We start from the raw sequence: 21477 nt of genomic DNA on the forward strand, positions 1-21477 counted from the left end.
TCACCAACAAACACATTTTTCTATTCCCCCTCCCTTTTCTTTCTTTCTTTCTTGTTCCTTACAACAATAAGGCACTCACCTACACAAAACACAATTATAATATTATTATTATACATGTGTCTTTCTTGCAGCTTTCTGTTAACTGAGAGGCTGATGCATACCATAAAGCAAATTAAACAAGAATAAAGAAAATTTCTTGTTTCTTCTCCCACTTTTTGGATTGCCCTGCGTCTAAAAGTGTATATATATATAATAAAATGACAGAGACGCAAATTAAAACTTAAGAACCAGTCAATCTTTCATTTTCTGACCAAAATACCAACCAATATTCTACCAAAACCTTCTAAAGAAAATTAACTGAATAGCATCATCATTGTTATTTATCACCTTATATATAATATTGCTGTCTGTACTACATTTCCATTACGAATCAAGCATGGTCTCCTTCTTCCTCTTCCTCCGCAGAGGAAGCTTCAGCTTCAGCTTGTTCTTGCTCTGTCTTCTTCCTGTGCTCTGCTCCTCCCAGTACTACCCGCCGTCGAATCCGCGGCTGGAGAAGGCCTACGTGGCGCTCCAGGCCTGGAAGAGAGCCATCACCGCCGACCCCAAGAACGTCACCGGCAACTGGTGCGGCCCCCACGTGTGCAACTACACCGGGGTCTACTGCGCGCCGGCGCCAGACGATCCCTGCCAGATCACCGTCGCCGGAATCGACCTCAACCACGATGCGCTGCAGGGCACCCTCCCTGAGGAGCTCGGCCTCCTCGCTGACCTCGCCGTCTTCCACCTCAACTCCAACGGCTTCCGCGGCACTCTCCCGGCGTCGTTCAAGGGGTTGAGACTCTTGTACGAGCTCGACATCAGCAACAACCAGTTCGAGGGCGGGTTCCCCTCCGTCGTGCTCGAGCTACACTCGTTGAGGTACCTCGACATCCGCTACAACCGTTTCTGCGGCGGCGTGCCTTCCTGCCTCTTCGATCTCCGGCTGGATGCTCTGTTTATTAACAACAATGACTTCACCTTCTCCATCCCGGATAACATCGGGAACTCGCCGGTGTCGGTGCTGGTCTTCGCCGACAACCAGATCAACGGATGCTTCCCCAAGGCCATCGCCAACATGCGCGACACCCTGCGCGAGCTCATCATCATGAACGTCGGCCTCAGGGCCTGCATCCCGCCGGAGATCGGCCAGCTCACCAAACTCCGCGTGCTCGACCTCAGCTACAACCACCTCGTCGGCCACCTGCCGGCCTCCATCGGCGACATGAAGAAGCTGGAGCAGCTGGACGTGGCCCACAACAAGCTCTCCGGCGAGATCCCCTGCGGCATCTGCGACCTGCCGCGGCTCAAGAACTTCACCTACTCCTACAACTTCTTCTGCGAGGAGCCGGAGAGTTGCCTCAGGATCCGCCGCCACGACGACCGCTTGAACTGCTTCCCCTTCCGGCCGCTGCAGCGCCCGGCGGAACAGTGCGCCGCTTTCCTCTCCAAACCCAAATTCTGCGACTCCAACGGGTGCATAGCCCACCCACCGCCCCCGCCGCCTCCGCCCCCGCCGCCTCCGCCGCCGCCGCCGCCGCCCCCTGTTCATCCGTACTGAAAATGAGATCGTTCCTGGTGATGATTGCTCGATGCATTTACAGTTTACACTTTAATTTTCTCCGTCAAATTCGAAGTTAATATATGATTTGTGAACTTTAATTAGATTGCTGGATATAAAAAAATAAAGCTTTGTGAATTGTAAAACCCATTCCGTCTTTCTCCTTCTTCCGCTTCGCTGCAATTCTTCACCTAAAACGAACGAACGAACAAAATCTCTCGGTCAACTTCTTTCCTTAGGATGCCAGGCTGTTGAGCACCAAAGAGGCGAAATGTCTGATATGTTCGTAGACATCTGCGGAAGGAATACGAGTCTTAATGATAGGTACGCACCGTTCGTGATCTGTTGGATGCTGCGTTTCTTCCGCATGGCGGTTTGCGAGGAGTCAACGCAGTGAAAGGGTCAATCTCCTGCGCGGCTTCGAGGCAGATGCCAACTTAAGAAGGAGGGAGGTTCACTTGATGTGGTTAGACAATCGCGATCTTTCATCATCGTCTTACAGTGGCAATGAATCTACGAGGGAAATACCCACTTGAGGAACATTGATCATTAGTTCTTTGCCATAAGAAGAAAAACTCAAGAACACACACTACTCGATAACAGCGATCAGTATTTTTTTTTAATAGGAGGATGTGTGGATCATGCCTTTTGGGCAGTCGAGGCATCCTTTTGGAAAGTTTAAACCACCTTTTACAGATTAAGGAAAAAAGTTTTGGGAGAAGGGAAAAAAAAATAGGCAGAGAAAAGGCTAGCTCAAATCTAAAAGTACTGATGACTTAAATAAGTCTTTCTCAATTTACTAATTTTTATGAATTCGGAGTTAATTACTTCTCAGCCTTGAATACCTGGATTGTAAAAACAAAAAAATCACGCCTCTTCGATCTACATAGACGGAGTGATATCGTACATCGAAACCTCTTCAATCTATAGAGACGGCGTGATATCGGACATCGAAAAGTTTAAAGGTCACTCTTGCTATTTAAAATGACGCTGGGCCAAACGACATTTCGTACTGTTGCTGGAGCCAATGTCCTGCACCTTTCTTAATTCTGATTTAATGATCTTCAATGTGATTTAATGATCTTCAATTCTGATGGAATGATAAAAGGGTTAAAATTAAAGAACACTCTAAATTATATATAAACCCATCAAAAGGCGTCTTTTTTTCGATTTTTTTTTTGTTTCTTCTGAAACAATGCCTTATAAAATAGTTTATTCTCAAAATACTTCTTATCTCATGTTGTCGTAACTACCGAGTAGTTATTATAAGAGTAACATTGTTTCTTATTTTTTGAGTGTATTTAATTTAAGATTATTATACATAATATTAAATAAGGATGTATTTAATTTAAGATTATTATACATAATAAAAATTTTAAGTAATATAATTTCATAAAAAGTTATTTGTTTAAAGATTTTTTATATAACTTATTACGGAAAATGGTATAAGATTGCCACTAATAAAAAAAATAAAATAAAATATATAATAATATTATTATCACTAATAGTGATATATAAATAAATAAATTAGGATAATATTTTAGATTTGTTTTATTATTTTAGATTTTTTTTGGATAATTTTGTTGGGTTTTAAATGTTAAGGTCATGTGGTCCTGTATAGAAGTTGAGACCATGGAATGATCGGAATGATGTGGTTAGAATGCTGACCAAGTCGTCATGCCCCAGATGGGAGAGTATGATGGGCTATCTTCTATATTGACTAAATCGTCAGAATGTCTCTGGTTAATGCTACCTGTAAACAGGGCCCAGGTTTCCTGGATCCCTGACACCCTGATGCTCAAAGTAGATCCCATGAATATATAAGGAACAGAATAATAGTAGAATAATGAAATGAATAAATAATGAGTATGACGACATATATAACCTAGTTCAGGGGGGCGTCCTCTGGTGGATTGATGAGCTAGTCATGACGTTGATCGAGTTGTCGTGACCCGAAAGAGTAGATGAATGTGAGCCGGATAAGGAGTTGGATCTGACAATCGGGAGTTGGGCGTAGCATGGATCCGAAGGGCGGCATGTAGTTGAAATACAACAGCGACTCATAGGCCGAGATATAACAATGACACATAGGACAGGACACGATATCAGCTCGAAGTTCGGAACACAATATCGGCTTGATGGTCGGATAGATATAGAGCCGGCATAGAGCTGAAACAGGCGAGAAGTAGGTGCGTGGACTGCCGACATGTGGGTTGCCGATCCGTGAGGCTGCCGGCGAGGGGGGCTGCAGCCCATGGCACCTGCCGACGAGGGGGGCAGTGGCGTGTGGAGAGGGAGAAAGGGTTGTCAACACTAGGAAGGCGGCGATGACAGTCTCAACACTATAGACGACATCAGCATTAGAGTTACTCGCTGGGGCTGCCGGCGAGAGGGGCTGCGGTGCGTGGCGCCTACCGGCGAGGGGGGTTGCGACGCGTGGTGCCTGTTGGCGAGGGGGGTTGTGGCGCTTGGAGAGGAAAAAAGGGTTGTCGGCACTAGGAAGGCGGCGGTGGCAGCCTCAACGCTAGAGACTGCGTCGGCATTGGGGCTACTCGATGGGGCTGCCTTGCGAGAGGAGCTGTCGACAAGAGGAGAAGGAGAGGGGGATGCCTGTGTGTGGCGGCGTGCACGAGAGGAGGTGGAGGTGATAGCGTGGTCGTCGACGTGGATAGGAGGAGATAGCGTCAAGGAGAAGGCGTCGCAGTGGCTGTGGATGCTAGGATGGAGAGGGAGGCATCGCCTAAGCTACTGATATGCCTAGGGAGAGAGAGAGGCGATGCGGCGGCATCCCTATACATGTCCTGGCGGCGGACTTGAACCCGAACCCCCCTTTCGCATGAACAGTCCCCCTCACAAAGCCAAAAACCCTCCTCATGTGAAAAGACCAAAATGCCCTTCTTTTCCTCCCTAATTTCTCTTGGGTTCCTAAGCTACATCCGCTTCACCGTGTTTGGTCAGCGGTAATATAATAATAAAATTTGTAATACAATATAATGTAATTAATATTAAATTACTATATTTGGTAAAAGATGTTGGAGCAATCTGGGTAACCTAGGTTTTAATATTTTGATAAATGTTTAAGTTAGGTTTATTATTGTATTTGATATGCATTGTGAGTGTGCAGGATACAGGTACAACAAGGAAAGTCCAAGGATGGGTCTTGGCGGTGTAAGTCCAAGCATGTAGTCTTAGCAACGTAAGTCCAAGTGTGACTTGACAATTGATAAAGTCCGGAGGCGTAACCTCTTGGCAAAGGAAGACCCAACAACAATGACAAGGCCAATGGAAGCTCTAGAAGGCAAGACGTGAAGGATGGGGAGACATCCGAGAGACGTAAGGCTGATGGAGGAAGCTAGAAGGCTAAGTCTAGGTTGGTCGGGCGAGGACGAGTGCTGAGTGAATATACTCGGGGGTTAAATCCTAGGATTATGGTTTACTGTAGCGTTACTATAGCAGTATTGTAGCAGTCGATTGATGTTTTCATCAGTCGACTGGTATGGTCGACCGGGCAGTCGACTGGGAGCGAACAGAATGCTTCTGTTGGTTCGGTTAGTATGGAGCAGTTGACTGATGGAAGTATTAGTCGACTGGTATCGAACCGTTGAATTGTAACGGTCGAATCTACATAGAGAGTAGTCGACTGGTAGGCGAGGTTTTCCAACTCGTGGCCTATATAACCAAGCATTGGAAGCTTGGTTAAGGTTGACGAAAATAGAGGTGGTTAACCCCTATTAGAGTCTCCAAGGTCTTCTTGAGTGATCAAGAGCTTGTGCGAGTTTGTGGCGAGGTTTCCCCACCCACAAGGAGCTACTCGAGCTAACCGGAGGTTTTTCGGGGAGTCATCCACCGACGGATCGGGATTACCCACCTTATGGGCAGTCGTGGAGTAGGAGTAAGTGATCTCCGAACCACATTACATAAACGTGTTAGATGTTTGATTGTCTTGGTTATTGCCTCTACGTTTAGCTTTCTATTTGTTAGATTTGTTTTATATTTCCGACATCAAGGTCCCAACAAAAGAGTTGTATATTATGCATGTAATATTTACCCGAGGCAGCGACGACATCTACCACCAGTTGATGTAAAAAATGGACTAGAGGTATATTTGACATTTAAATTTTTGTTAAACATTGAGTTTGGAAGGTGATTATTGGATTATATGAGGTTGACCTTACAATATTCAGTACAAAATTTTGTTATCTTTTGTAATCCAGATTACATTATATTATAACTGTACCAAATAAAGTAATCAATATTGTAATATAATCTTGATTACATTATAAGATTGATTATCTCTCACCAAATGTAGCCTTAGTTTATCTCAACTATAAGGTAATTGATTTAATTAATTAAAGTTTTAATTTAAAAACTATTAAAAAATTAACTCAACTCCTCCCTCATTCACACACGTCGCCTCTGCTCGTCGCTTGCCACCGCTGATTGTCTCCGACCAAATGCTAGTCATGTTGCATGTGTCAGCCACATGCAGTGGCAGATCCAGGAATTCAAGCATGGAGGGATAATTTTTACACGGAATAAGGGGCGATATCCTCTATCTCCACCGGTGGAACCCCATAATACTAGGGGTTCCACCGTTGGCAAGGGGGGTGACCGCCGATGCCCCCTCGGATCCGCCCCTGGCCGCATGTGGCCACGCCTGGCACCTTCGTCGGGTATTTCTGGCTGAATGATAGTCACGCCACATGCGCCCACCACCTGGTACCTCTGCCCGTTGCCTGCCCATCGGATGTCAAATGCCACCCACTGAATGCACTAGTCGACCACTAACACCGTCGCCACCTACCACGTCCGCCTGCCACCTTCTCCCGGTGGCCGCCACTCCGCTGACCAGAAGTTGCCGTTAGATTTCGAATAACCCTGTAATCTAAAAAACCTCGAGAATTGGAGGTAATATGATTTCGGGTTGTATTCCCTAATTGATTATATATGTTGATGTTGTCAAACATGAACGATTACTTGAGAATGAACAAAATAAGATTTTTGTTGATAATATTGGATGGATAACCAAGGTTATCAACGATAACCTCCAATCAAACATACCCCTAACATTATTGCAATAATCATGACTAATTACTATAATGTGTAGAAGCTACTATATAACTACTATAACGTGTAGAAGTTATTAAGTATTTGTTAGGACAGTTTTAAAATGATTTTAATTATTATAATATAAGTTTTGATAAAATTTAAATAATTTTGATTAAGTTGATAAAAATATTTTAATATAATAATATTTAAAAATTATGATTTAGAGTTAAAGATATTAAGATTTAGAATTTAACCATCTTGTAAGTGTTACATGCATTATGCATAAGCTACCCGATAATTGCTATATTTTATAGAAGTTACTTGGTAGTTCTTCAATAAAAAAAATTTAGTATATGTAAGATTTAGGATTTATGTTTTTAAAATTTAGGATTTAACCATTTAAAAATAAGCTGCTCCGTAGTAGCTACTTAAAAAAAATAATTATTTCATTAAAAATTTAAATCATAAATTTTAAATATTTTTATTAACTTAATTAAAAAATTTTAAACGTCATCTAATTATTTAAAATCAATTAAAATCACTTGGAAAATAGACGTAGCGCCCTCTAAATAATTATTATAACGTATATAAGCTACTAAAATAATTGTTGCAATACTATTATAACAATAATAATATTATTATTATTATTATTATTATATTAAATAATACACATTGGTGGCAATATTAAATAATACACATGAACTACAATTGCACTGAAATTAAGATTCATCTCAATATAAAATATATAATTGGGCGGTCTTTTCACCTTTCATTGAAAAAAAAAAGCATGACGTCTTTTTGATTAGCTATTTTTTTTATTTAATCATCAAAATACAATTGTGATTTAATGATCATGCAGGAAAAGTTAGGCACGGATTTGGGCTTCCTAATTGGAAGTCCACTACCATTACTATAATTTGGGCTAAATTGATGATGGTTAAAATCAATCAGAATTAACTTATTTAGAATTCTCTTTAATTTCATATTTAAGAGAATCAACGTTCGTGATTTTCATATTTAATTTCATATTCGATAGATCAAATTGATGATGGTTACCATTCACGAATCAACGTTGTCTATGGATAATACCCATGTACGAACTAAATATTTTTAATTCATACTTACTAATATGGTGTCCAGTGGCTAAATAGTAAATAAATCAAACATTCACGAAAAATTTAATGTTCAATAGGCACAAGATCAATTAAATTAATAAATTTATAATTCATTAAATTAAATAAATAAACTTGAACACATATGCATTAAGCTCGTTAATGTTCATGAATAATATTGATGAACATATTCGTGAGCAATATCCATGGACACATGTTCACGAATATGTTCATGAACAATGTTCATTAATAAAATTTTTATCATCTATTAAATAAATAAAAAAAGTAAAATAAATTAATAAGTTTATCAAGTTAAAATAATTGACTAAACAAACTTAAAATTTAAAAATTTCAAATAATCAATTAAACTTGGTTTGAGAGCTTGTTAATATTTAAATGAATTAAACTCAAACCAAATTCAAACTCATTAAAAAAATTAAGTCAAAGTTAAATAATTATTTTAACAACTTAGTTCATTTTAGACTCGGCTTGACTTGATTTTTAATTAACTTATTAAATAAATTTGAACACCAAAATATTTTTAAAGAATAAAAAAGAGATCAAAATTTGAAAAAGTTTGGATAAGTTAAAAGAGTCCAACTAAGCTTCGTGTTTATCTATTTATTTGGGTTTTGCATATTTTTTAAAAACAAATGTTTTATACATTCCATAAAAAATGCTTTAACACGGTATTGTTTATTCATTTTTTTTATCTATATCTTTTATTTAATTACTGAATTTGGAGTGCACTAAATAAACTTGATCTCTTCTTCTATAAATAAGAGATCCAAATTTGAAAAAGTTTGGATAACTTAAAAGAGTTCAACTAAACTTCGTGTTTATCTCTTTATTTGAGTTTTGCATATTTTTTAAAAACAAATGTTTATACATTCCATAAAAATGCTTTAATTAACACACTATTGTTGATTCGGATAACTTTGTCCATGCCTCCAAATCCGTGCGGCTGAGTCAGATTCGCGTCACACATGCTAGCTGCAAAGTCTCGATAAAATTAGATCTTTATCTTAGTCTCATCACCATGCGAATTAGTTTAATTGAGAGAATAAATCATGGGTAAAAACTTAAAAGGGGCGTCCTGTTTTTTATCGAATCATCGAAGAGACCTTCCATTTGTCAAAACTGGTGTCCTATCCCTATAAAATAATATAAATACTCTATGACATAGTGTATACTTTTGACTCATGTGTTAGGGCTCGCGTGGGTCAGAGGAGGTGAATTATTTCGATTCCTTTTTTTCGATGCTTTGCATACTTATCGTTAAAATCTTGCTTCAATCTTGACTCTATATACATAATTCTGAGATTTACTTAGTATCCATTTTCTTGAGATAATTAATTTAAAGGATAACTTTTAGCGATCACATCTACTAAGAATTTCAACTTTCCAGAGGCGAAGAAACATCTTATAATATGTTCTTACAAGAACAAGGGGAGATAATACAAGACACAAATGAATATGAAAGCAATAACACTTTACAATTAAAAACCTTGTTTGTTTGATCTATTGTAGCTTAGAAATGCTTCTTGATGGTTCAAAAATACAGTAGCACTATCCTCCAAAACCTAAGAACTAACGGCAAAAACCTCCTTGAAACCTTTCCTTTAAAGTCCTTAGGTCGGGGCTAATTTTTACTTACCAGTATGTTAGGAATAAAATGACTCATACCAATGAAGATATCTCTTCTTTTAAATCATAAGCCCCCCTCAAGTGGAACGTCTATTCGTTTGACGTTCGATCCTCAATCCATCAAGTCTTCCTGTCCCACGGTCCAATAGACCTACTAGGCGTTCCTACCCCTCGGTCCACTTGACCTAGTAAGACTTGCTCGATTAGATTTAAAATTTAGATATCTCCACAATAGTATGATATTATCCACTTTGAACCTAAGTGATCATGATTTTATTTTTGGGTTTTACCTAAAATACCTCATACCAATGGAGATATCTTCTTCTTTTAAACCCATGGTTTTTTTATGTGTTTCTAATATGGGACTTTGTTTGCAACCTTACAACCCCAACATGATCTTACCCATCAATCGATTGATATGGTCTCTAACCGTTGAACGACCTCTGAACTTTCTAAAATCTATTGGTTTTGTGGATAATTCAAACAAGAGTCGACTAATGTCCAACATTAGTTGACTAAGATCGTCAGTTGAACAGAGCACGTGAGGCTCATTCACTTTTGTGCTATTTAATTTGATATCGGTTGACTAATGTCATTAGTAGAACAGAACAAGTGATTAGTCTTGCTTACTTTTGTTCTATTTAATTTGACATTAGTTGACTGATGTCAATCATCAATCGATTGATTCCATTAGTTGAATCAAATCAAACAAATTTGACTCGCTTCTATTCAGTTTCTAAAGTCATTAGTCAACTAATTCTATCAGTTGAGTCTAGCAAACAATTCGACTTACTTAAGTTTAGTTTCTAAAGCCATCAGTCGATTGATCAAAACCATTAGTCGACTGATACTTGAGTTTGACAAACATAGATCTCTGAACGAGCTCAATTTTACAATGAAAATCACCTAATTTTGATATTGATATTTGGAACTTTACTATGTCTAAACTTCTTCCTTTCATGCCAACTCTCTATTAGACTTCCGATCGCCAAGTGTTCAATCAACTGTGATCCACTTGGACTTTCCGTCTCATGTTAAGTTTTTAGCTCCCAGTTAACCAACTTTGAACTTGACTTAATTCCCAACTTGGTTTCCTAGTTTCCAACTAGGTCTTTGACCACCTAGGTGTTGGGATATGCCCGATGTGGGTGCGTGCTAGAACACGCTTCGTAAACAGGCGCAGTCAAAAAGAGAACAATAATAATTCCTAATTATTACATTAAACATACCACACGCATACAGGGATACAACACGGCAAACATGATCGCATAATTAAAATTTTACGAAAAATAAATTTATGCTAGATATACTTTACGAATGACCTGTAACTAGAAGAGTATTAACCGTAGCGACGTTGTCGAACCTCGCCTCTATTCGTATCCACGCTGAGCTCCTCAAAACAACTTCTTGAGTACAAGCTTTTTCTTCGGAAGTTATTAGCCACGAGCAAAGAAGAGAGATCAAGAGCAAGAAGAAGAGAAGTACACAAGGAAGAGTTTTTCTCTTTTGTGGTGGTCACGCAACAAGAGGGAACACCCTCTTGTTGGCGGTGGGAGAGAGAGGAGAGGGAGAGGAGAATTGAGTTTCCAAAAGTCAATTAACAAAATATGAAACTTATTTTTAATTATCTCCTAATTACATCTATATATAATCCTCTTTAATAAGTTAGATTAGAAAGCTCAAATCCAACTCATTATCTCTTAATTAAAAATTAACCCATTAACTCTTTGGTTTGGTTCACAACTAAACCAAATTGGTTCATGACTAATTTATAATTAAATCAAATATGGTTCAACTCTACCATAAGAGATATAGCTCACCCACGTTTCCATCATGACAAATATTTCTATATTTATCTTATATATGGTCCAACCAAACATCCTATTATTTAACTTGTTTTACATCTTTTAAAAACTCATTAGTGCGTGTGACTCAATAGGTTCTCGATTTATATTGTCTATCCATAATTAACTGCTTAATTATAGAGCGATTATGAGTGGCACCTAGTAGTACATCATGATCCCAATTAGCCGAAAAATCATAGTTGATCTTAGAACTAATTCTAAATCCTTCAGCAACTATAGTGAGTCGTGCCTTGTTCCTTTCACTCGTCTTATACCCACTTGGTTCAGGACATGGTCTATGTGTCTGTCTCCACTAAACTGACTATGTCATACCTAGCCCAAGTAATACTTCCTCGTTCTACGGATTCAAATTACTCGTACATGTATACAAAAGTCTCATACTCTTAATAAATGATGCTTTAGCCAAAGATTTTGAGTAATAATTCTAACGAGTAGCCATAGGGTATATGTCTCCTCACAAGAAACAGTGAATCCTCTATGGGCTATTCAAACATCTTCGGACATTTTGACTTATACTCAATCATCCCAGGTCCACACCTCAATAAGGTGTTTGGTTAAGATATCAAAGTATAAGTCTCTATGACCAAGATAACTTGTATGCCTCAAATCGAAGGAAACTTGCATTCGAGCTACAGTAAGAGCTTCACATACATATCTATATATATAGATAACCATATGAAGTTTTACAGCGAGTCACTCCAATGAACTAGTTATCATAACTAGCATACATGTCTAACTCTCGACATCCCACTGTTTCCAGCTAGTGAGAGAATAGTTACTTGGCGAACTAAGAAGTATAACCCGTGCTAGTCTTATAGAATTGATGATGTTTGAATACATCAATTCGACGACTAGGGAAATTCTAATACATTCATAATTACACACATGTAGAGATAATCACTAGTTGTGATTCAATCACAGTTTCTCTCATGTTATAAATTGTATTACGGACATCCAGTAAATGAATTTAAGACAATCAAACATATAATATGTACTCAAATAGTAAATTTATATTTAGTAAAAATCACAAGGCGATTGCCTTAGGACATCCCTCAAAATCTAACACTAGGCCCGCTATGACTTTCATTACCTAGTTCTTAACTAAGACTTTTATTGACTAATTCTCAACTAGGTATTCCACTATCTAGCCTGACTAGGGTTTTCATTACCTAGTTCCCAACTAGGTCTTCCACCGCCTAGCCGCTGTTAGGACTTCCATTTCCAAGTTCTCAACTAACACTTCTGATCCGGCGGTAAGAATGGGGGACCCACTTCCTGAAGGGTCTCAGCTTGAGGACCGATGAAGGGCTGACTAAGCGGTTAATGGCCGCGCCGAGCAGCTGAGTAGGTCCGAGCGGATCTAGAGATAACCCATCCAGGGGCTTGGGTTTCCGACGCCAAGGCAGGAGGATCGAAGGGCCGAGCGGGAGTCCGCTCGGCTGGGACCAAAGGGCCGAGCGGGTTGTCCGTTCGGCCAAGATAAGGGCGAGGGTACAAAGGTGGCCGAGCGGCCTATGCTCTCGGCTCGGGATATGGGATATCAGCAGAAGCATGTCTGATGATTAGACCGTACACAAGATCGCATGATGGAGGATCTTGCCGTCACATCGTGGAAAGGTTGATACAGTAGCAGTATGGCCTCATGGACGTCTTCCTGCCAGATCCATATCTGGGCATGGCCCTTCTGACAGACCCATGCCTGGGCATGGTCAAAGGCAGGTGGTTGCTTTGATTGACGCGCCCAGGCTTCTTCGAGAGGCCTATATAAGGCCTCCATTTCTTCACCGGAGGTATGAAAAATCTTCATCTTGAGGCCACCTATTCGTTATTCCTCGCCTGACTTGAGTGTCGGAGGGCCGTCGCCGGAACACTCCTCCCGGCTCGGTTTTGATGCAGGTTCGCCGGAGCGCTCGAGGATCCAGCAGGGAGCGCCACGTGCCCAGTGTCCGTTGACTCCTGGTTCGGACAGGATCAAATTGGCGCCGTCTGTGGGAACGCACCTGCATCCGAGCAGAGGCAATGGACGAGGCTGGAAGACTACATACCGTGGCACTCTCACAAGAAGAGTTTGATGCTATAGTCGAGGCGAGGGCAGCCAAGATAGTGGCGCAGCAAAAGAAGAAGGCTCAAGCTGAGCGGATAGCACAGCTGAGCGGACCGACCGGAGCAACAGGCGAAATGGGGGCAAAATGGGGGCCCGACCGGAATTCAAGTGGGAGCAACGCCTGCCCCGATATCGGTCCGACGAGGAAGACTTGATGAGTTTCGACAAGTATATATATTCTTCTCACTCCACGGGTATTCGGGAGTCAAGAAATTGGGTCAGATCCCCTGCTGGTCGGCAGGTCAGTTCTTCAATTATTTCTGTTGCTCATAAATTTGTAGTTTCTTGAGTAAAAACTCCCGTGCCGCTCGGCCGGGAGTATGTTAGTCGAGCCCGAGGCTCGATAGGAAAATCCCGTGCCGCTCGGCCGGGAGTAAATAAACCGAGCCCCGAGCTCGATAGGAAAATCCCGTGCCGCTCGGCCGGGAGTAAATAAACCGAGCCCCGAGCTCGATAGGAAAATCCCGTGCCGCTCGGCCGGGAGTAAATAAACCAAGCCCCGAGCTCGATGGGAAGACCCCATACCGCTCGGCCGGGAGTGTATTAGCCGAGCCAAAGGCTCGATGGGAAGCCCGTGCCGCTCGGCCGGGAGTATGTTAGTCGAGCCAAGCGCTCGACGACGAAGGCCCCGAGCTGCTCAGCCGGAGGTATAGTATCTGAAGGCCCCGTGCCGCTCGGCCGGAGGTAAATTATCCGAGCCAAGCGCTCGCCAAGCTCGGAGGTATAGTATCTGAAGGCCCCGTGTCGCCGGAGGTAATTATCCGAGCCAAAAGGCTCGACGAGCTGCTCAGCCGGAGGTATAGTATCTGAAGGCCCCGTGCCGCTCGGCCGGAGGTAAATTATCCGAGCCAAGCGCTCGACGACGAAGGCCCCGAGCTGCTCAGCCGGAGGTATAGTATCTGAAGGCCCCGTGCCGCTCGGCCGGAGGTAAATTATCCGAGCCAAGCGCCCGACGACGAAGGCCCCGAGCTGCTCAGCCGGAGGTATAGTATCTGAAGGCCCCGTGCCGCTTGGCCGGAGGTAAATTATCCGAGCCAAGCGCTCGACGACGAAGGCCCCGAGCTGCTCAGCCGGAGGTATAGTATCTGAAGGCCCCGTGCCGCTCGGCCGGAGGTAAATTATCCGAGCCAAGCGCTCGACAATGAAGGCCCCGAGCTGCTCAGCCGGAGGTATAGTATCTGAAGGCCCCGTGCCGCTCGGCCGGAGGTAAATTATCCGAGTCAAGCGCTCGACGACGAAGGCCCCGAGCCGCACGGCCGGAGGTAAATGGGTCGGGCCAAGCGCTCTAAAATTGAAAGCCCCGTACCATTCGGACGGAGGTATATTATCCTAGCCAAAATGCTCGACGAAGCAGACCCTGAGCCATTCGGCCAAGAGTACGTTATCCGAGCTGGGTGAAAGGAACCAAAAGTGATAAAAAGGAGGGCAAAAAGCTTCGCCGAACGGAAGCGTCAAAATTAGCCAGAGTTGTCTAGCCCAGACGTTAAACCGTAGAGCCGCGCCGACCGGCTACAAAAACCGAGCGGAAAACCGACGAGCACCGTCGTTAAAGATCGAGAGCCGCGCCGATCGGCTATAAATATCCGCGCCGACGAGCACCGTCGTTAAAGATCGAGAGCCGCGCCGATCGGCTATAAATATCCGCGCCGACGAGCACCGTCGTTAAAGATCGAGAGCCGCGCCGATCGGCTATAAATGTCCGAGCGAAAGGTCGACGAGCACCGTCGTTAAAAATCGAGAGACGAGCCGGCGTCTATAAATGTCCGAGCGAAAGGCCGACGAGCACCGTCGTTAAAGATCGAGAGCCGCGCCGATCGGCTATAAATATCCGCGCCGACGAGCACCGTCGTTAAAGATCGAGAGCCGCGCCGATCGGCTATAAATATCCGCGCCGACGAGCACTGTCGTTAAAGATCGAGAGCCGTGCCGATCGGCTATAAACATCCGCGCCGACGAGCACCGTCGTTAAAAATCGAGAGACGAGCCGGCGTCTATAAATGTCCGAGCGAAAGGTCGACGAGCACCGTCGTTAAAAATCGAGAGACGAGCCGGCGTCTATAAATGTCCGAGCGAAAGGTCGACGAGCACCGTCGTTAAAAATCGAGAGACGAGCCGACGTCTATAAATGTCCGAGCGAAAGGTCGACGAGCACCGTCGTTAAATCGAGAGTCGCGCCGATCGGCTATAAATATCCGCGCCGTCGAGCTCCGTCAAAGATCGAGTGCTGAACTCGCGACTGTGAACTTGGACGGAACTGAGGACGCCAAATAACGAGCGTTCGCAAGTACTAAATTAATTAGGTCCGATCGGCCATCGGCTTGCCAACACTTCGCATTCACTGGATGCAAGCAGTGTAGCCAAGCGTTAAACGATTTCGAGGAAAACGAGTCTACCGATTAACCTGATCAGTCGTTTGGTAGGAAACATGGGGAGCCCAACTGATTCTACGAATAAGCAGCAACACACTAAAAGGAGACAATGAAGGGCAAACAAATACAAGCAAAGGAACATAAGGAGGTCGAACGGCACGTACAAAAAATGTTGCATCCGCCGAGCGGATGAAATACAGAAAGCACTTGAAAGAACTCGCCTCACTCAGGGTCTTCAAAATTAAAGAAGGTGTCCGGAATATCATCAATCATGGCCGCCAGGTCGGAGGCGGGAATATGCATTCTCTCGGGAAGGTGGCCACCTTTCTTCAAGTATGTCACGGTGACCTTGACCGCTTCGGCGAAAGTAGAAGAGACGTTGCCACCGAATTTTACGCCGAACCTCTCCGAGCGGAGGTATTCTTGGCGCGCTGCTGCTAGGCGGTTCGGCTCTCCCTCCTTATATTTTTTGAGTGCCGCTCGGGAAGCAGTTAAGGTATCTTGGACATCCTTCAAGTCCACCTCGGCCTTCGTGCGTTCTGCCGAACGGTCCTCTCGCTCGGCGTTCAGCTGGGCCTCCAGATCCTTGGATCGCTGATCTAGCGCACGGACATCTACTTTCATCTTGTCCAAATCGGCTACCGCTCGCTTCTTCCGGGCAGTAGCGCGTTTGGCATCCGCTTCGCGCTTCTTGACTTGGCCTTCTAGCCAAGCCACCTCTGTAGCCAGGTCGACAGCCTTCTTTTGTTCAGCCTCGAAGGCTTGTTTCTCTCGCTCAGCCGACGGACCCCCCGACACTTGAAGTTTTTCCAGGAGCTCCTCCAGCTCGGCTAGCCGATGGCTAGTGGCGATTTGCTCAGCCCAGCGCTGTAAAGGAAATAATGAAATCAGGAACCAAATAGTAGCATGGCACAGGAAGAAAGATGAATTTACCTGAGTGGCCTGCTGCATGTTGTTGTCGCCGAGCTGCTTGGGCGTCATGAGGGCCACTTGAATCTGCGCGTCCTCAAAAAGCTTGGCGAGCGGACCCGTCAAGGTTATTTCGTGAACGGGGCTCGATGGTCGATCGGCGGACAGTAAATATTCCTCCGATGGGAATCGGAGGGTAGTCTTGATGGTTGGATGGCCGGACGGCGCTTCTTCAGTCGCGGCCGCCTGATGCGAGGACTCCCCTATAGTGGAAGTTTCGCCCAACCGACGTAAGCGGCGACGAGTCCGGGGAGGAGAGCCGGAGGGCTGTGCGGTAGGCGAAGCCACAGGGGTCCCGATCTGTGATGGCGTGCGAGCAGGCGAAGTTACGCCGATCGGCGCCTGTGGTTCCCCCTCTTGGGTCGGCGGAAGGCTGGAGTCTCTTCGACGTTTCCGCCGAACCTCCAATGGTGGATCTCCAACCTGGGGGACGCCCAGCTCGGCGGGGGCTGAGGAAACAGGATCCGCCTCAACCTCCGTTGAAGCGGATGGGGCAGCTTCTGTTTCAGGGGCGGACTGCGCCCCCCCCCTCTCCTGCATCTGCCGGGCGGCTGGGGATGAGACCCCGCTCGGCGAGCTCTTTTTTGGTGGCCGCTTCAATCTCCACGGACTTTAATTTCAAATGAGCGGTAGCCTTGGAGCGCCACATGACTTCAGCTGCAGTAAAAGAAATTAAAATCAATTAGACAAAAAAGACTAAGAGAGTAGAGAATCCTTACTCATGCGGAAGGGGAGATTTGCCCGAACGGGAGACAATCCGAAAATATACAACACCCCCTTGAGAAGCAACTGGTCAATCTTGTATCGCTGACCGGACAACCAGTTCGCCGCATGAAGATAGGCTGGATTGCTTCTGAACTTGCCGAGCTCCGGCTGAGTCGGCACAGCGGTCTGCCAGTTGGTTCGGAATGCTGGCCGCTCAGGAAGTCAGATATAGAAGAAAAACTCCTTCCAGTGTTTGTTGGAGGTCAGCATATTATCAAAAAATTTAAAGCCTATTCTACTTTGGAAGATAAAAGTGCCCGGCTCGGATTGTTTGGGGTAGAAGAAGAAGTGGAATATTTTGGGGTCAAGAGGGATACTGTGCAGCTTAAAGAGGACGACCACCCCGCTCAGCAGCCTAAAGGAATTCGGCACAAGTTGGCCGAGCGGGATGCGAAAATAGTTACAAACCTCTAAAATAAAGGGATGTGTAGGAAATCTAAGGCCGCCCTGGAATTGGTCTAGAAAAAAGCAAATGGTGCCGATCGGGGAGTCATAGGGCCGGTCAGTCGGGTCGGCTACAACTATTTCATAGTTATCGGGAATCCCATACGTCCGAACAAGGCGCCGAGCACCCTCCTCATCAAATCGACTCTCCATGGTCAGGTACCAAGGGCCATGAACACCAACAGCGGGTTCGGAGGAGCTTGCCATCTCGAAGAAGCAAAAAGATAGCAAGAAATCGAAGGAATGGGAGCAAAAGAGGCAAAATAAGTTGGGAAGACCTTGTAAACGAAGGGAGAAGACTCACTGAGAAGGAAACAGACGGAAAGGATCACCGGTGAGATGGTAGCCGCCGAAAAACAAGAACTGGATCGTCGGAGGTCACGGCAGAGGAAGAAGCAGAAGGCAACGCGCAAGCGAATATGCGGCGAAGGAAGGAGACGGAGGCTTTATACGGCTGAGGTCGGTCGGCCTCCGCCGTCGGATGCAGGTCACGGGAGACAAGGTCATCATCTAACCGTCCATTTCAAAACAATCGGCGTCCCATCGTACGGATCATCACCGCCACGCAAGAGGAGCCACGTGGCGCTCTGTCACCGGGTGCAATTAAGGCGCCCATACCGCGCATGCTTCGGCTTAATGAAGAGGATTTGCGTGATTTTCGAGAAGATTTAGACAAGCAAACACCCATGTTGAGCGACAAGACAACCAAAACGAAGAGCCGAGCGGCTGAATTTGGCAGAAGGGCCGAACGGCCCCAGGGATATTATAAGCTACGGAAAGGCGGCGACCGCCCGCTCGGACACATATAGTCCAGTCAGTCGGACTCACTTCCTCCTTCGACTAGACTTGAAGGGAAGGCAAGTGATCCGGCGGTAAGAATGGGGGACCCACTTCCTGAAGGGTCTCAGCTTGAGGACCGATGAAGGGCTGACTAAGCGGTTAATGGCCGCGCCGAGCAGCTGAGTAGGTCCGAGCGGATCTAGAGATAACCCATCCAGGGGCTTGGGTTTCCGACGCCAAGGCAGGAGGATCGAAGGGCCGAGCGGGAGTCCGCTCGGCTGGGGCCAAAGGGCCGAGCGGGTTGTCCGTTCGGCCAAGATAAGGGCGAGGGTACAAAGGTGGCCGAGCGGCCTATGCTCTCGGCTCGGGATATGGGATATCAGCAGAAGCATGTTTGATGATTAGGCCGTACACAAGATCGCACGATGGAGGATCTTGCCGTCACATCGTGGAAAGGTTGATACAGTAGCAGTATGGCCTCATGGACGTCTTCCTGCCAGATCCATATCTGGGCATGGCCCTTCTGACAGACCCATGCCTGGGCATGGTCAAAGGCAGGTGGTTGCTTTGATTGGCGCGCCCAGGCTTCTTCGAGAGGCCTATATAAGGCCTCCATTTCTTCACCGGAGGTATGAAAAATCTTCATCTTGAAGCCACCTATTCGTTATTCCTCGCCTGACTTGAGCGTCGGAGGGCCGTCGCCGGGACACACCTCTCCCGTCTCAGTTTTGCTGCAGGTTCGCCGGAGCGCTCGAGGATCCAGCAGGGAACGCCACGTGCCCAGTGTCCGTTGACTCCTGGTTCGGACAGGATCAACTTCATTGCTTAGTCCTTAACTAGGTTTTCCACTACTTAGCCCCGCTAGAACTTCTATTATCTAGTTTTCAATTAGGTCTTCCATCGTTTAGCCCCGCTAGGACTTCGATTGTCTAGTTCTCAACTAGAACTTCTATTGCTTAGTTTCCAACTAGATTTTCCATTGCCTAGTCATGCTAAAACTTCTACTACCTAGTTTTCAACTAGGTTTTTCACTGTCTAGCCCCTCTAGGACTTCTATTGCATAGTCCCACTAGGACTTTTACTGCCTAGTCTTACTAGAATTTGCATTGCATATTAATTAAACATCGAAACCTCAACTTAAGTCAACTCGAGCTGGGTCAACTTGGTCAACTTGGTCAACCTTGACCAAAGGTCAATTGCACCAACAACGAGCACTCTTGCCTATATTCCCGTCTAAATTAGATCATGTTATAGCAGCTATGAAACTATTGCTACTATAACAACAAGTTAAATTTTAAGAGTTCATAACTTTTGATTCGGGTTAGCCACGAATGTACAATATATCAAATTGAAGCTTGTTCAAAAATCTTCTATTTGATATGTTATGCGTCCCACGGTTCAATTTGAGTCAAAATTTAGGACAACTCAAAATTTACCCAACACACATATTGTAGCTGTTACAAAATCAGAGTTGTTATAACTACAAGTTTAACTTTAAGTGACTCTAACTTTTGATTCAGAAGATATACAATATATGAAATTAAAACTCGTTCTGAGATCTTCGATTTGATATATTGAATGTCCTGTAATTCAATCTGATTAAAAGTTATGAGCTCTGAAAATTTATCTCATATACATATTATAGTAGCTATAATTTTATAGCTGCTACAACTCTAAGTTATAACTTTAAAAGTCTATAATTTTTTATTCAGATTGAATCATGAAACACAATATATCAAATTGTAGCTTGTTCATAGATTTCGATTTGATATATAGTATATCACATGATTCAATTTGAGTCAAAAGTTATAACTTCTCAAAGTTTATTTAATATGCATGTTGTAATAGATACAAAATCATAGCTATAATCGTGTGACAACTCAGTTGTAGTAGCTACGAAATCGTAACTGCTATAACTATGTAATTGTTACGAAATCATAGCTGCTATAACTGTGTAATAACTTAATTGTAGTAGCTACGAGATTACAAAATCGTAACTACTATAACCATGTAACTGTTATGAAACTGTACCTGCTATAACATGATCCGATTTAAGTGGGAATATAGGCGAGAGTGTACGTGTTAGATGTATGAGTGTGTCAAAGTATATTTATAATATTTTATAGGAGATAAAGTGTTTTTGATGAAAATTAAAATGAGATGTTTTTTTGACGTTCCAATAAAATAGGGGCGTTGTTTTACTTTTACTTTCTATCTAGATTCTTAATTGGTAGAACAATATTTTCTTTCCTTTAAATACATTTTTCGTAGCATAACCCAATGGCAAGCTCATGACGGTTGCTTGGCCACGAACTCATGACCTTATTGTAAGCTTATAATTGTATCATGAGCTTGCAACTAGACCAATACCATATGAGTTAAGGTGGTGTTTAACTTTTGTGGTAAAAGATAATTCGCTCATCTTCAGTGCTCTCGCTAATTCGTCCTTAGGCTAATATGGAGGAGGTAAATCACGGATGACTATTAGCCATTATTACATACAACCAAGGTATAAGGGAAGACATACTCAGATGTACTGAGTGTTCTCAAGATCTCATATGACAATGTCTCATATCTTAACTACAGTACCATCCCGAGTAAAGATGGTAATGAGGCGGGATGGGGACGAGTTTGCCATCCCCATCCCCATCCTCGAATTCCATCCCCGCCCCTAGGATTCATGGAATCTTTGAATCCAAATCAATGGGGATCAAATCTCCATCCTCGTTCCCATTTTCAAAATTATCAATATTAATAATAATTTTATTATTAT

At 43.8% G+C, this 21477-nt stretch overlaps 1 protein-coding gene across 1 annotated transcript; it reads left to right on the plus strand.

The window, feature by feature from the left end:
- The first annotated feature begins 408 nt into the window (after positions 1–408).
- Positions 409–1766, plus strand: LOC122047073 (leucine-rich repeat extensin-like protein 6). The gene has a single exon (XM_042608107.1). The coding sequence runs from the start codon at positions 437–439 to the stop codon at positions 1598–1600; it is 1164 nt and encodes a 387-aa protein (XP_042464041.1). The 5' UTR covers positions 409–436; the 3' UTR covers positions 1601–1766.
- The last annotated feature ends 19711 nt before the right edge of the window (positions 1767–21477 follow it).

This window comes from Zingiber officinale, chromosome 2B (genome assembly GCF_018446385.1).
Source record: "Zingiber officinale cultivar Zhangliang chromosome 2B, Zo_v1.1, whole genome shotgun sequence".
Classification (NCBI taxonomy): domain Eukaryota; kingdom Viridiplantae; phylum Streptophyta; class Magnoliopsida; order Zingiberales; family Zingiberaceae; genus Zingiber; species Zingiber officinale.

What these genes read in the sequence shown, in the direction of transcription:
- LOC122047073 (XM_042608107.1), top strand. Translation starts at nt 437, where the DNA reads ATGGTCTCCTTCTTCCTCTTCCTCCGCAGAGGAAGCTTCAGCTTCAGC.